The sequence below is a fragment of the Eucalyptus grandis genome, chromosome 11, assembly GCF_016545825.1.
Source record: "Eucalyptus grandis isolate ANBG69807.140 chromosome 11, ASM1654582v1, whole genome shotgun sequence".
Lineage (NCBI taxonomy): Eukaryota > Viridiplantae > Streptophyta > Magnoliopsida > Myrtales > Myrtaceae > Eucalyptus > Eucalyptus grandis.
This window is the reverse complement of record NC_052622.1, coordinates 16,621,684-16,637,311: the sequence shown is the minus strand read 5'-3', so window position 1 is coordinate 16,637,311 and position 15,628 is coordinate 16,621,684. Positions and strand designations below refer to the sequence as shown.

At 39.8% G+C, this 15,628-nt stretch overlaps 3 protein-coding genes across 3 annotated transcripts; all 3 read right to left on the bottom strand.

The window, feature by feature from the left end:
* Positions 1–103: 103 nt before the first annotated feature.
* On the bottom strand, positions 104–899 carry LOC104425108 (non-specific lipid-transfer protein 1). Its single transcript, XM_010037696.3, has 2 exons — positions 464–899; positions 104–350 (listed from the first exon to the last, which is right to left on the bottom strand). The coding sequence occupies exons 1-2, from the start codon at positions 811–813 to the stop codon at positions 341–343; spliced, it is 360 nt and encodes a 119-aa protein (XP_010035998.1). The 5' UTR covers positions 814–899; the 3' UTR covers positions 104–340.
* Positions 900–5,036: 4,137 nt separating this feature from the next.
* LOC104425107 (non-specific lipid-transfer protein 1) lies at positions 5,037–5,838 on the bottom strand. The gene is made up of 2 exons (XM_010037695.3): positions 5,417–5,838; positions 5,037–5,250 (listed from the first exon to the last, which is right to left on the bottom strand). Exons 1-2 carry the CDS (start codon positions 5,761–5,763, stop codon positions 5,241–5,243), a joined length of 357 nt encoding a protein of 118 aa, XP_010035997.1. The 5' UTR covers positions 5,764–5,838; the 3' UTR covers positions 5,037–5,240.
* Positions 5,839–10,132: 4,294 nt separating this feature from the next.
* LOC104425106 (serine/threonine-protein kinase STY13) lies at positions 10,133–15,628 on the bottom strand. The gene is made up of 6 exons (XM_010037694.3): positions 14,540–15,628; positions 13,791–13,923; positions 13,471–13,666; positions 12,805–12,929; positions 11,461–11,619; positions 10,133–10,876 (listed from the first exon to the last, which is right to left on the bottom strand). Exons 1-6 carry the CDS (start codon positions 14,755–14,757, stop codon positions 10,583–10,585), a joined length of 1,125 nt encoding a protein of 374 aa, XP_010035996.2. The 5' UTR covers positions 14,758–15,628; the 3' UTR covers positions 10,133–10,582.

The following is a 15,628-nucleotide window of genomic DNA, read 5'->3' as shown; positions in this document are numbered from 1 at the left end:
TATAGTACTAGGTTATAGACCATGTTCAATGTCCAGCAGCGCAACCCTGCCTTCGCGTGTGGATTTTCCTGCTTTGAAAGTCAAGGAGGAGAAAGAAGAGAGATGAAATGGAAAGGGCAACACTCGATCACCTCAAGCTCAAGCCAAATAATTATTTAACATAAGTACCGCGACATGATAATGTCTACGGCACAGAAAGGACCCGATAACAGACAAAAAAAAAAAAGACCTTAAAAAGAAACATGAAGTACTGAAGCTTCATGTCGGACTCGTCCCGCCCCCTTTTATTTCGCATTCTAAGCCATTCATTCGCTTCCCGGAATCCCTTCCTTCACGATCTTCACTTCACGCTGCAACGCAAAACGAACAGTCCATGAGTAAAAAAGTGAAAAGGGTCATCAGTTTACGAAGAACTCATCATGAGTATACTACAGCTTATGGATGCTTCGTTGAGTAAGTTAACCTGTTGCAGTTGGTGCTGGGGCTGATCTTGTAGGGGATGTTGACCCCGCACTTGCCGGGGATGGCGGCCACGACCCCAAAGTTGATGCCAGAGATGCTGCCGGAGGCAGACTTAAGGCACTTGCAGGCGGCCTGGCGGTCCGGGGTGGTCCTGGCGGCGTTGTTCAGCGACCTGATCCCGTTGCAGCACCCGGCCGGCACGGGGCCCCTGCCGCTCCTGGCGTAGGGGATGCACGGGGCCAGGGCGCTCGACACCTGGCCGCACGTCACGGCGGCCTCGGCCACGGAGGCCGCCGCCACCATGCACAGGAGGGCCACGCACGCCAGCTTCGAAAGCCCGGAGCTCGCCATGTCTCAAGAAACAGCAAGATAAGTTTGCCAAAGACGGGAGAAGAGTGCTGAGTGCTGGTCAGTGGGGGATATGTAGTGGAGAGCCAATGAGGGACTATCCAGATTATATAGGAGGGGGAGGGGGCCTGAGATCGCGACACGTGTAAGTGGGGGCCCCGGCGGGGTCGCGATAGATTGGAGATTAGTTGGAGGTTGGGTATGTAGAATTGAATGCTGGTTTTGCCATCATCCCGAGGCCTTTCCTTTCTTTCTTTTCCAAGAAGTTTTCGCCATTTCTTCGATGCAAGGGGGCCTTCATAAATACCTTCGAACCTCTCCGATCTGGACGTGGTTGTTTCTTTCTGTGTATATGCAACTTTTCTTGGATAGAAATTCCTGTAGATATGCTACTTGGAGCTAAGTTTGATTTCCATTTGCAGATCTATTGATAAGAAAAAGCATCCACATCCCTATAGCCATTACTATGCTTCAGCCTCCCCAGCGGCCTGAGCATGTTCGAGAGTTCACGACAAATTACTCCGATAGAAGCGTCCTACATAATCTTGTACATGCAAATGAGTCCATGCTTTGTTTTTTTTTTTTTTTTTTATAGAGAATGGCCAATTTGGTTAATTAAATTGGGAGTTAGGCGTTGTACCTTCCATTGGGTATGGAGTCATTTTCACGAGGAAGCTAATTTAGTGATTATCGGTGCCTTTACTTTGATAGAAAATGACAAAATTGAAAAATCTTTGGGGGATCACCTCCAATGTAATTTAAAAAAGGTGAAAAATTCAAAGAACTATTTAAGAATGGTTTTTAGCATTCGTAATCACTTATTAAAAAGTTTCACCAATTATCACAATGTCACTCATCTTAAACGTTGATTCCAGAAAAATTTCAAAATATGCAAATTCCGCAACGTAGGATTAATCACAATTGCTCATAAACTTAGATATCTTAATTTTCAGTAGAAAAAATACTATACTGAATTTTTGTTTGCTTTGGAAAACCCAAAACCAAGGGTACTGTTTAACAGGTTTCTAATAAGTCAGTCACCAGTTAGGGTTTTCTTCCTGCATATATTGCTGTCTAACCTAACAACGCGTGTGACTTCTAGGGTTTTCTCCATTATAACCTAAAGCGAAATCGCTAGTGCCTCAGACCTGACAAGGCATTAGAAGAAGACCACCGGGAGATGGGGAAAAGCAGGTGGAGAAAACGACCGAACTTAGGCACCGCGTATCTACTCGATGAGATTGCATAAAAAGACGAGCTCCATGTGAAGAACACAAACGGCGTTCAACCCAACTCGTCTTGCGAAATCAGCGCCGACCAGAAGTAAAGCAGGCCGTTGCGTGACTTGAATTAGAACCCTAAGGATGATGTCTTTCGATGGATGGATCGAACATGGCTGGGGCTTGCGTGAGGTAGGGTCGCGGTTTCTCCATGTGCTCGTTGAATTTTCGTCTCCTCCACCCACTTTATTTTCTTTCTTATTTTTCCTTTTTCCTTTTTCCTTTTTTCTTTTTATTTTCCTTTTTCTTTTTTTCTACTTTTTGGCTCTGTCGCCTCGCCTTGGCGGTCGAAATGTCAGAAAATCACTGTGGTCTCAGTTTTTCTGATATTTTGGTCTCAATTTTATGGCAATGCGAGGGTGTTCCATAAAGAATTTTACCGTCGGTTTTCTTTCGTGAAAAATAAATAATTTTAAAAATAATTTTCAAAAAATAATCATTTATTTTGCTGCAAAAAACAGACCCTTGACCCACTCGTTTCGAAATGTCAGAAAATCACTGTGGTCTCAGTTTTCTGATATTTTGAACAATAAAAAGTATTTTCACCGCTTATGCATATTTTTAGATATAAATTATTATCGATAATAAAAATATTTATTATTGACTAATAATTTCAAGGGATGTAAGCATTATCTTTTAGGAATTTTTTTAAAATCATTTATTTTCGAAGATGGAGATTTAACAAAATGAGTTTCGAAGTAGCATTGATTTCGTGATTTGTGCATCTTGTGATAAGTAGCTAAAATTTCATATTTGAGACACATGATAAGTGTGCCTCCAATAGAATTATCTGAAATATCCAAAAACAATAAAGTTTACTTATTTTTGTAGTGTTAATCACTGCAGTTTTTTTAGAATTACTTCAATCTTTCTAAGAAAATCTCGGTCCAGATGATCGTGGATTATGTTTTAGTATTAAGATGCCAGAACGCAAATCATGTGTCATATTATCAACGTGGTTTAGGTTTATTATGGGGTGAAAATACGGCGTCAACATCAAATGGTTTTGTTATTAATACGGTGACATTTATTGAATTCGGCTTTAGTATGTTTGCCAAAGGGTATGCATATTCATAAAGGTTGTTTTTTTTTTTTTGTGACCCATGTACGATCGATAAATAATTATTCTCTTGAGACCTTACTAAACAGTTGCAACTCTTTAGTTGGACTTTCATATGACAGATTAAAGCAGATTTTTAGTTTCTTTATGTCAATTATATAGGAAAAAGTATACACATGTTCCCTTGCGTTTATTTTCTTTTCTTTATCCTATTTGTTAGAAAATTCAATCGGAAAAGATCAAGGCAGACCACATGTGTTAATGAAAATAGCATTTGTGGCAAGTACGCTATCCCGACACACAGCCCTTCCCTAACCTCAGAATACGGACTGCCTATCAGCCATCAAATTCATTATCATTCTTTGACTCATATCATAAAAAAATCTAGATTTGTGACAAGTTTAGCTCATGGTCCTAGGATTGAACATAATATTTCTAGTTTTAAAGAATCATACTAGACAGAAAGAAAGAAGGGAGAGTCTTTAGGGGTTTATAGAAAATTACACAACATTATTTATAGGGAGGGTGTGCTTTGCCCCTTAATGTTTGCATACACCACCTCATACAAGCATGAAACAACACACTAGAATTTTACGGATACCATTTGGTCGACAAATGCCAATTATCGAGTTTTCTATTTGACAGATTGACATTTCCACTCATTTTTTGGCTTTTTTTGCTCCTGCTACAATGCTACAATAGTTGGGAGGAGGATGTGACCAAGAGGTCCGACAGTGGAGTCTCCATCAAGGTACTTCTCATAAAAAGGTACCTCTGATAAAGTTTTTATCTTTTGACCGTTTCTTTCTCCTATCATCTTCTTCTTAATCCGGAGGATTTGTACAAAGGGAACACTTACAATTGAGATCTCAAAAATTATATTTCAATAATATTTTCTCCTTATATTCAAACTCATTCTCGATATATATAAATCAACTCCTTAAATAATTGGTAAGGTGACAGGATATGCATCAAAATTAACCCATATGGTGGAGAAGATGAGGTTGATTTCCAGTTTATTTTAATATCCTTTCGTACCTAATAATTTTAATTTGCTTTTGCGTTAAAAGTCTTTTTGCAGTAATAACATGGAGAGAGCACGTTATCTTCTGTGTGCATGAAAAATATGAAAGAGGCACCAAGTAGGCTTTGACAATATAAAAGTTGAGTTTTTTGAAACGGTAATTCGTGAAAATGAATTAACTTCACGTACAAAACTAAATTTTGAATCATAGAGCAAACTCCCTCGAGTGTTTTTAAGGAATTGCGTTAGAGCTAAGTTTGGTGCAATGTCTGTCAATAAATCGAACTGATTAGTAGATGATCTTTGAACGTATGTGAAACAAATCAAAGATATTCCTTAGCCTTTTTGTACGCATTGGATTTGATCATTTGGGTAGTTCAAAGAACATGTTAAGAGGGATGACGAAATGAACTCTTACACAGTAAGCAAAAGGATAAATAGAAGTTAAACGTTAAGCTTGCGAGGAGTTAAGGTACTTCCGCTTTTTAACCCCAATTCAATGTACCGAAAATGTCAGTCGCAATGAGTACACTTCGAGACAACGCTATAAAGCCTGTGTACTTTTCCAAAAGGACGGCATTTCGACGATATTCAAGCGATCTATGTAGTTGTGGAGACTGTAGGGTTTCGACAGCGAAGAAATTAAATGGAGGTCGAAAGGATCGCCTGGTAACACTCGCTTATCATTTTCGGAACTAGATATGACAAATTTGGCGATATATGTTTCTATTATTATTACTGTTCTGGTGAAAGGTGCTGATTAGGGATTCGGTAGAAAGTTTTGTCTCTTGTCTCTTGGATCATTAGGGTTGTCGAGCGTTACTTTGCAATGTTGGAGGGGCGGTTCAGAGGAAATTAAGGAGAGAAAAAAACACCAAGTAGAGATAATTTCACTGGCCGAAGCACATAATGTAACGACAAGGACGTAGACAGAAAACCAACACGAGACCGGCCATCACACAACAACAAAGCATGCATGCATACATCGACTAGTCCACGTCCCTTCTTATTATCATCATCTTCAACGTTACCACGCTATCATCAGCGACGTCCGAGCTCGTGGACCTCACTTCACGCTGCATTACAAACCAACAGAGAAAGAAAGCAACGTTAAGTGAGAGGAGCTTTTGTTTCGTACGCAGTCTGTGTGAAGCTCAGTTCACGCAAGAATGCATCGTAACGTAGAGATGATCGAGGAACAGCGAGAGGGAAAGAGAAAAAGAAGAATGGCGGAGAACTTACGATTTGCAGTCGGTGGTGGGGCTGATCTTGTAAGGCACGCTGACGCCGCACTTTCCGGGGAGGCCGGCGGCGAGGTTGAAGTCGATCCCCTGGATGCTGCCGGCAGCCGACTGCAGGCACCGGCACGCGGCCTGGCGGTCCGCGGTGGTCCGGGCCGCGGTGTTGAGGGACTTCACGCCGGAGCAGCAGGCGCTGGACAGGGGGCCAGAGCCCCTCAGGTAGCCGATGCAGGGGCCCATGCTGGAGGAGATCTGGGAGCACGTGATGGCCGCGCGAGCCGCCGGTGACGAAGCCGCCACGAGGCAGGCGATGAGGAGGAAGCAAGAGACCTTGGAGAGATCAGCCATTCTTGGAGGAGTTGTTGAACGGAGAGCGAGAGGAAGAGAGATGGTTAGGGTTTAGGGAATCGGATGATGAGTGAGACGAGAATGTGAAGTTGGAGGGTTTATATAGAAAAAATTTGAAGCGAGGAGAGAGGAAATGAGAGCCACGTGTCTTTGCATGAGAAAGAGGGTGGTAAATTTTGGTGGTTGGGTTGATGTACAGGGCCATTTACTCATCTAGTTTGACTGTTGGTGTGTGGCAAGAAAATACATCAAGAAGCGGTGAAGAATCATGGTAAAAAACTAGGGTTTCATGGGGTTGAAAGATTTGCAAAAACTAGGGTTTCATGGGGTTGAAAGATTTGCATATTTTCATGTAGATGCAATGTGCATCGCTAGCATCAAGTGGCAAAGTTTGGTGGCCTGAGACCCATCATCGTACCAATGTTGAATAGACGGTCGGAGAATATTGTCCTCATTGCATCTCAGCCATAAGATCAATCAATTTAGGTTAACATGAAGGGGATATTGCACCCTATGATTCGATTATGGATTACATACGGAGTACTGAATTATTATCTTTCAATTGTATAAGAGAGCGCGGCTGTCCTTAATGCCTATAAATTTTTGAGAAATGATAGATGTTCCATTATAGCCCAACAAAACTCTTAATCATGAAATGTCTTGATAAACAGTTCTCCCATGTCATACTCATACTCAGTTATGCATCTTGTCTTTTGATGTCACATGTTATTGAGGTGAAACATTTAATCAGTTAACTCCTCGTGTATTGCCGCATTAGTTAATACACCAGCTTCAATAACTAATCCACATAAGTAGAATTGCTAAAAGAGATTATGAACTACAATGGATCCTATATATAACCTAGACCATTAATGATAGTCGATTACCTCAAGATGATGTTTATGTACATATGGATGCTTCATTTAAGTATCTATCAACTTATAATATGTCACATGATTAATCTTGTATTTTTAGTTTCTATGAATCAAATTTTAATATGCTCAGCGTTCTTTTCGTATCTTTCAGCTGCCAAAATTGATGAGTTGGCTATATTTGTACATGTTAAACGATAAGTGGACTGATCTACAATCCTATGTGGATGAGACAAATTTATCAGATATTTTTTTCCTATTACCGACCCTATGGAAAAGAATCTATCAATGATTTTGTCCCTCTATTCAATTTGTGTCTCGGTTATGATTATGGATGGATGGAATAGGTCAATTTTTTCCTTTGTTGGAAAGATTTGGTCAATTGAAGGGTCAGAGAAATTAATAGAATCTAACACGATCCTTGAAGCACGTTGATTAAGCGATTGACTTATGGTACCTGCACTGGCCCATGTTAATTGCAGTAAATGCTATAGGTATTCAGCAATCATCCCACCAAATTTCCACGTGACGAAAACCCTACATTTTGTAGCTAACACCAACTTTATCAGCCCACATCAATCTTATTTGAATAATTTGAGAATAGATGAATCCTCTATAAATCGGTTTTTTCTCGAGATATTTCGTCATGTCAAATATTCTCGCTTATCTTGAGAGCACAAAAATATCGAACTCAATAAAACTCTAGAACTGTCGGCGACAAACTCGCTAGCAAATGCCCTTATTTTTTCTTTTCTAGTGTATTTTTGTTGCATGCCAAAGTTATGTGAATCAATCCGAACATTTCTCTCATTTGCAAAACTTGGCTCAACAAGCCAGTAAAGGCAATCTGACATATATGTACCGATAATAAAGTGTACTTTTTCAGTTGACACTGTAAAAAATTTCAAATTGATATTCTTATTACATTCACTTTTAAAATTAATTTTTATGTCACAAAAATTTCAAATTAGTAGATCCATTACAAATTCAGTTAATTCTTCATGCAAAATAAAGATAAATGCAACATGGGTATATTGATTTATAATTTTTTATGATATAAAAATTAATTTAGGAATAGACCCCATTAATTTGAGACTTCTGGTGTAAATAACCATCTTTTTCGGGGCCACTTATTTTGTCGGTGGAAAACTGAATTCTGTACGTAACCCGCCTCCTCATTGATGCGCTGATAGGATTGGCGTAGGGCGCTTGTCAGTCCCCAAAACAGTTGAAAAAATGAAAATGCGCTACAAATTAGATATATGTCTTATCAAATCTAAGACACTAATTTCGATAGGGCCCTTTTAATATTGGAATTACAAATGACGAAATTTACCACCATTATTTTCATTAAATATAGATTTATCAAAAATTTTGTCGTCGATTTTAGGTACATACGCTGTTTCTCTTGAATATTAATTAGAGTTATTAGAATGAAAGATTTCAAACTGTTATAGCTATGAAAAACTTATTCTAAGCTTATTTTTGGACCAACCAAAATCCCAAATTGATATTTGATAAATTTACCAAAAAAAGTTCATGCAAAAATTTATATTATTTTGAAATAAATTTGTTACGAGAAGATTGGTTTGAAGTTTTTGGATAAATTTATTATAAATATTTCAGTTTATAATTTTTTTTGGTGTTAAATTTTTCACAAATATACTATCAATTAAAATAAATGTTTTTTTTATGAATATTAAAAGAATTTTTTTTTTTTGTGCTGGAGGAACCCCCTCAGCCGATAACCGAAACATAAACCCCAAAGTGTTATGTAAGCGGGAGGATTCACCACCCCCGGCAGCACACTTAAATCACTAAGTAACTCCGCCAGAACTTTTACTTTGCAAAGGTTTCGAATTCCTCATCTTTTTTGCAAAGCCTACCCAGTTGAACCACCACGGCCGGTGGTTAAAAAGAAATGTTCATACCGAAGAAGAAAAAAAAAAAGAAATGCAATTTTAAAATGAGAGTAAAACCAGAAGATGATTTTTGTAAATAATCTTTTACTACTTACAAATCGTGAAAATGAAAGGGGTAAAAGAGGTGGGGCCCCCATCGGAAGAGAGAGAGAGAGAGAGGGCACAAACGGTTCAGAGAAGAGCCAAGACACAATAAATGCACCGTGACGGACGCTTTGCAAAAGGTTACGAGAGACACGTGTCCACAAATGGGTGGGCCTGTCAGAATAGGCCCCGTACCCGCATTTGTCGATGTCTCCTTATTAAATTCTCCGCCTTTTCTGACCGTTTCTCTCTCCCTCGTTTGGGCCCCGGCTACATGATAGCCGCGACAAGACATCTCGTGCCACGTGGCGCATCACGCTTCCTCGGTCCGTACGATGTTCTTGAACGGTCGGAATTTAATTGAAGACGACCGAGTATTAAAAAAAAAAAAAAAAAAGAGGAAAAATGCCACAAGTCACCGACTGTGCGCCCACTTTTTTTTTTTATGAGATAAAAAATTGCAAATTATATTCAGTGCAATATATTTATCTTGAATTTTTAATTTATACCTATATGATATATTTATTATTCATCAGATTTTATTATATGAAGCCATATAAAAATAATTTGTTTTCTGATGTCCATATAAGCAGATATATAACGATTCTATAATGATACTCATTGATAGAAGATAAATGTATTAAATAATTGTTCGGGATTTTATATTAGCTGAAGTTTAGGAATTTTTGCTTTTTTAGAAAATGGTTTTTTGATGTTTAAGACAATTTAAAGCCCATTGGTATTCGGACCATCACTAATATTTACAGAAAACCCCCGTAAGTTGAAAACAAGAAGTAAACAGAGCATAGGGCCAAATGCAAATTAATCGACATTAGTAATTCACCGGCCATGTCGAAACGATCTGAAAATCGGTCATCGAGCACGAGGACATTTTGTTTGAGGCTGGACCGTCCGAATATCTACAGACTTTCTTTCTGGTGGATGGAAAATTATCATGTTGGGTTTTTTCGAAAGCAAAATACGTACTTATTGACCTTCCCCCTAAATTTTAAAATGTCTTTCAATTAGTAAGTGAATAATAAAGGAAATTTACGTAATTCCATCCACAAGTCAAACTTTACTAATTTTAAGGACTACGTGAAAAGTGAGACAAATCAACCCCAGCTTTCGACTGCACCCCGATTCCAATTTAGTGAAGCCGACTAATAATACATTCAGGCACAATCGTCGAATCGAATCGATGCAAAAGCCCTAATTCTCAAAGTCTCTACTGCATTGTAAAGACTAAAGAGACCACCATGTGCCCTCACATGCCATGGGATTTAGATTTTGCCCAGTTCCCCCTTTTGAGCAAGCTCTTGGCTAAAGATCCATAGCTACAAGAGTCCATTTATGAAGTCACTTTTCCCAATCATGGAACCCACATTTGCCCACACTAGCACACTGCCGGATCATAGACCTCAGTAGCATTAGAGTAGAATCAAGAACCAGTCGTTTCTCTTCTCCTTTTTTTTGCAGCAAATGAAGTCAGGCTACACAAACATGCTCTTTATTTTGCTGATAAGATCTAAGCAAAAGGAAGGAATGATATAGACAGATCAGCCAGCCCACTTCAGCATGCTCAATGCTGGCCACATCTCTAGGCCTCAACCAAACCCTACATGACTTGCATTCACAAAATGACCATTCCCCATCCGCCGTTTGATAAGAATAGTCGCGGCATTTGATTAGATGAAAGGATAAGTGGCATTATGATGAGAATTCTTGCTATTCTATTTCCTTCCTTTATGATATCAGAGCAAGAAATAGCAGTCCTACTTGTATTGAATATATATTTCTTTTTCCATCCCTCCCATCCCTCTGCTGCTACTCGTCACTATTCAGCTACTCAAAATACTCTACACAAAAGCTGCACCAACTACTAAAAGGCCATGACCCTCCAAAAATTGGAACTCGAAGCTTTCCCAAGATTCCACAGGGTCATTGCGAGTTCCTAGTTCTTTTAGAAGCAAAAAGTTGGCGAATAAAAGCAAGCTTCCCTTTATTTCGAGCAGTGGACAGTGCCATGGTGCCATTACTAGTTGTTGCAGCAGCCTCGTTGGAATCTGGTTCTTGTGAGGATTGTGTAGGTGGCAAAAGAGTGAAGAGAAAAGTATTGAGCATGCGAATGATCTGGCTGAAGCTGGGCCTCATGTTAGGGTCCTCGACCCAGCATGACTGTATGATGAAGGCGAGATCAGGGGATATATCCTCTGGAAGAGCTGGCCTCTCTTGCTGCAACTCATATGAAAAACATCACGGTCAAAGAAAGTCCAAAGCTCTGCCAGACGCAGCACAAAGAAGTAAAGAAAATGACGCGCGATAGAATAGGAAATAACGTGAATTTGCTTTAATCAGCATCGAACCGTATCATGCCAGGCAAGACATAAGATACTACTAATAACCTTCTCAGACTCATGCATGCCACCAGATAGCGAAGGATGGATTGACACATCGATAACAAGAACTAAAGTTGCTTCCCCAGCCAATAAAGGAAAAAAAACCTGATGGACTAGAGTCTAGAGCCGTCAGATTTTACATTTCACCATTTGGGAGCAAAATTTGGCAAATATTTCAAAGCCCGGTTACTTCAGTTACTCAATGAACTTGACCTGGTTCTTTCCAATAGGCAAATCATTGGATTACCCTCACAAAAAGTATACCCTCAAAAAGTGGCACGCCTCTCAAAAAAATCCTCAACAAAGCCCAAAGCTTTCTAGAGGCTTAACAAGTACTTACATGCAGATTTGTAAAGTACCGATGAAGGAAATCCAGAAATTGGCAGAGAAAAAATGAAACAAGTGCTCTGCTAAGCTAACCTTAAAAGCGGCTGCATAAGCAGCTTGCAGATTGGACATGCCTTCAAATGGCATTCGGTTGGTTAATAGTTCCCATAGAACAATTCCAAAGCTATAGACATCAACTTTATTGTTGTAATGCTTCTTCTCCCCCTGCCGCAAAGTCACAGTGCTATACAACTGCAAAGACACTCGATTCAACATAAGGAGTCAGCTATTGACGGTAAATCCTCCAAACAGGTATTCATCTAACAGAGAGTCTGATGGAGAGGAAGGAATCAAACAGTAAAGTTGAGTGATCCAGCGATGCAACATCGGAACTTTCATCATGAGGAATGTAATTGCATAATCTCTAATTCAAAGAGGTGAGAAGCCGATTACAAAACTAAGAGAGATTCTGATCAATGTACAAATTGGAAAAGACTTCTTGTTTCTGCCATTTTTTTTTTACCATTACATTCTGAGTAAAAATCTGCAGATTTGCTATTCAAGAGTCTGAGAATACATTATATGCCTTTCTATGTGTTTAGACAATAAACATATGCTCAAGTGTCAGACCTTCAAAGATCTAAAAACTATCAATACCCCTCCCTCCCTCCCTCCCTCCCTGATGCCATTTCTTAAGGCCCAAAGTGCTCCTAAAAGGACTGGAATTTTTATTTCTTTCCTACTATTCTTGATCACAAATTAACAGCCAAAGAGCCCCAATCAATCAGTATGAAAACGGTATCTCAGAAAAGTTAGAAAAGATGACCCTGGGAAAAATCATCATTGTACATGATCACACCAAAGCTCTCTACCATGGCCTGTCTACTTCATTCAGCATGCTGTCAATCAACATTCTAGAAAGCATTTTAAAGAACCCTATTGTCTCTACCTCTGCCTACTCTGTCCTTATGGTTCTGCACTCAAACAGCACGAAAGGCAGGCTAACTGTTTCGTGCATTGATCATGATATGAATGTTTTCTCCAAGAATAAACATAAGGTAACAAATTTGGTACAAATAATATCAATGTGCCATCAGGGTCTCAAATAGAGTAAACCAAAAGCACCAAACCAAAGCGATGACCAATCTCAGTAAAGACATCCTTTTACTTCACTTATTCAGCTATAACTTTGATTTCTTGCTGGGAGGTCGAGTCTGAGTATTAGTTCAAAGAATGAAGATTGCAAATTAATCAGTGAAGTGGCTCACAGAACATCAATGAACCATGACAGAGCTTTAAGGCCATTGAGATAGTTACATTGTCTGGAACATATCATCCAAATACAACTGAACTATTGTTTCGAATCCATAACATCATAAAGATTTATATATCAAACTCAGAAAGGAGATTTGACTATGTTTCTGAGAAAAGACAAACCTCAGGAGCCATCCAGCGGTAGGTCCCTGTTTCAGCAGTCATCATCTCAGTCACAGATTCTTCCCTTGCTAGACCAAAATCCGCAAGCTTTACTGATCTATGATTAGCGGTAAGCAGCAGATTGTCTGCATCAAGTTAGTATTTTGAGTCATTGGCAGATGTTAATGTCATCAAAATAGTAATAGTGGCATGCACATGCATCACAAAAAATCCAGTCACTAAACTGTGAGTCTTTTGACCAAAAAAAAAGCTGAGTCTAAAACTGATTGTAATTTTGCTCCTCACTTTTGTACCCATGACATACATCTAGACACAAAAACCACAGTTATACACAAATCTGATGTAATAGAACTAAAGTATTGGTGTGTGGTGAAAAAATGACTACATCTCTTCTCTGCACGAATTTCACTGGCAATTCTTAACACCAGGCTTAATTGGAGGGTGGCCACGTTCATAGGCGAAATGTCGTAGAAATGACTTTCTCAGAAGTTTTAATCAGATGCAAGACAGGACGGATGACTGCATGACCTGAATATTCAGCCTTAAAAAATGAGAACAATCTACAGAAATAATCCGGCCACTTCAACAGATGATTGCTTCACATTCAGGGTATAGAAGCTCATTCAAGACCAATACGGAGCTGTCTGCCACTAGTAAAATTCTTACCTGGTTTTAGATCTCTATGAATAATACCATTTGCATGCAGACATTCCATGGCACGAGCAATATCTAGAGCATAGTTTATTGCAACATTAAGGTCTAATACATTTGGCCGTATGCTGAAAAGATATTTCCTCAGAGACATCCCCGGTAATAGCTCCGTAACGATTACCATGAAAGGATCTTTACAAGCACCTATAAACTACAAAACCAAAGACAGAGCACATTGATCGTCAAGCAAAATTTGATTGGATAAAATAGTACAAGATCAATTTAAGGACACCCTTGAAAGTGCCAAAAGAACACTGGAGCTAGAGAATACTGACCTTTACTAGATTCTCATGCTTGACTCGCGACATCATATTGACTTCCCGAGCAAAACGATTTTCAAGTGCAGCTCCTTCTTCTGGTGTCTTCCCACCGTTAAGGACCTTTATAGCAACAATTTGATCTCCATACCTGGAAGGACATTAGGCTATACCTATTCAACTAGGACACTAACTATAACAAACTACTCCAACCCACTCGGTTTAATATGAGAGTGCATGATCATTGTGCATCAATTACATTACAAAAGGCAATCACCGCCATGAAAGCAGCTGAAACTTACACAGCAAGACAAACTCATCAAATAAAAGATGAAAGGAAACTGAGGCATACAACCAACAGAGAACTGTTCTTTGGCCTTTCCATAACTATAGATTGTTAGCAGCTGTTATACAGCAAGATTAGGTGAGCATAAGCAATCTTAGCTTCTACTTTAACATGTAAATTACAACCCCAAAGAATTTGCAAAAGTTTGGATAGATGCACCAGGTCAAATGCAGGGTTGCCGTAGCATATCAATGCCTAGTGAGAAAACAAACACATCCGTGGAATATTACAATAAGATGCGTTCATAGACATCAGACAAAAGTGATTACATTACGGTAGAAAAGGACAAGTAAGGAAAGCAGCTGTCCAGTCCTGTATATACACTAAAAGCTAGTTCACAGTTGCTCCAAGACACCCAAAATTCACAACCTGACCACATTATACCTTTTTTCTTCCAATAGAGAAGATAAAAATCACTGACCTTCCTTCAAAAACTCTCCCATGAGCTCCTTCACCAATTTTTGACCCGATGAACAATAACTTCGGGTTGACCAACAAATTCTCGTGTATAGACAACTGAGCGTCTGTTAAAGACCCATTCTCCGAGAGGGACTTGGGTTCTCCATCGACAGACCTCCTCAGAATTGGCTCTTCGCATCGACCCTCTTGCCTCTCCCTGCAATTGGAGCTGCAACTCATGTTGCAACTCTTGAAACTACTCAAACGATACCCGAGTTCCTCATTTCAAAATCTCGAACCTTCCTTCCCCCAATCAATTCTTTCTTTTTTTCCCGTTTACCCAGCGACCATCTTTTTCAAGAACTTCCACCCGTCGGCAAAACTCTCAACTATTTATCTCTCTCTCCCCAGACAGCACAGAGGCTTTACACCATAGAAAAGCCACACTCCAACTCCTTCCACTTGGGAGTACCGCTCCAACGAAAACGACCATCCAGGACAGAACGCCCACAGAGACCAAGAAAATCCTAGAAAACACGGTATCAGATTGTCACCGGATAAGAGAGAGAGAGAGAGAGAGAGAGAGAGAGAGAGAGCAAGAGGGAGAAAAAAAAGAAGCGTTCTCGGTATTTCCCCCGAGAAGATAGGCTTTTTCTCCCCCCCGCGAAAGCTTGAAACTTGAGAGTAGATTTTCGCTTGACCTCCACGCCTCGACCTGCGGGCGGGCTCATCAAAGGAACAAAACCCTAAAGAACTGATAAAGGCAGCGCGCAAAAGCAAAGCAAGAAAAGTCCCATCAAGTTTCCCGAGAAAGTTCTTGGTCAAGAGCCCATTACTAGACATACATTGACATCACCCTCCACTTCCTCCCCCTCCCCTCCCGAGCTCAAAGCCGCCTCCTTTCCTTTTCTTTTCGCACTAATTATCACTTAACGAGAAACCCAAAAGCCAAAGAAGAAAGAAGGTAAGGAAAGAAGGAAGCTAGAAGCTAAGAAGCTTAGCGTTACGCGCCTATCGCTGCGCCTGCTGTGGGGGAGCCAATGAGACCCTTTGTCGTCCCGATGAAGATATTCCAACGACTCGACTCCCCCCCCTCCATTCCATGCTATCT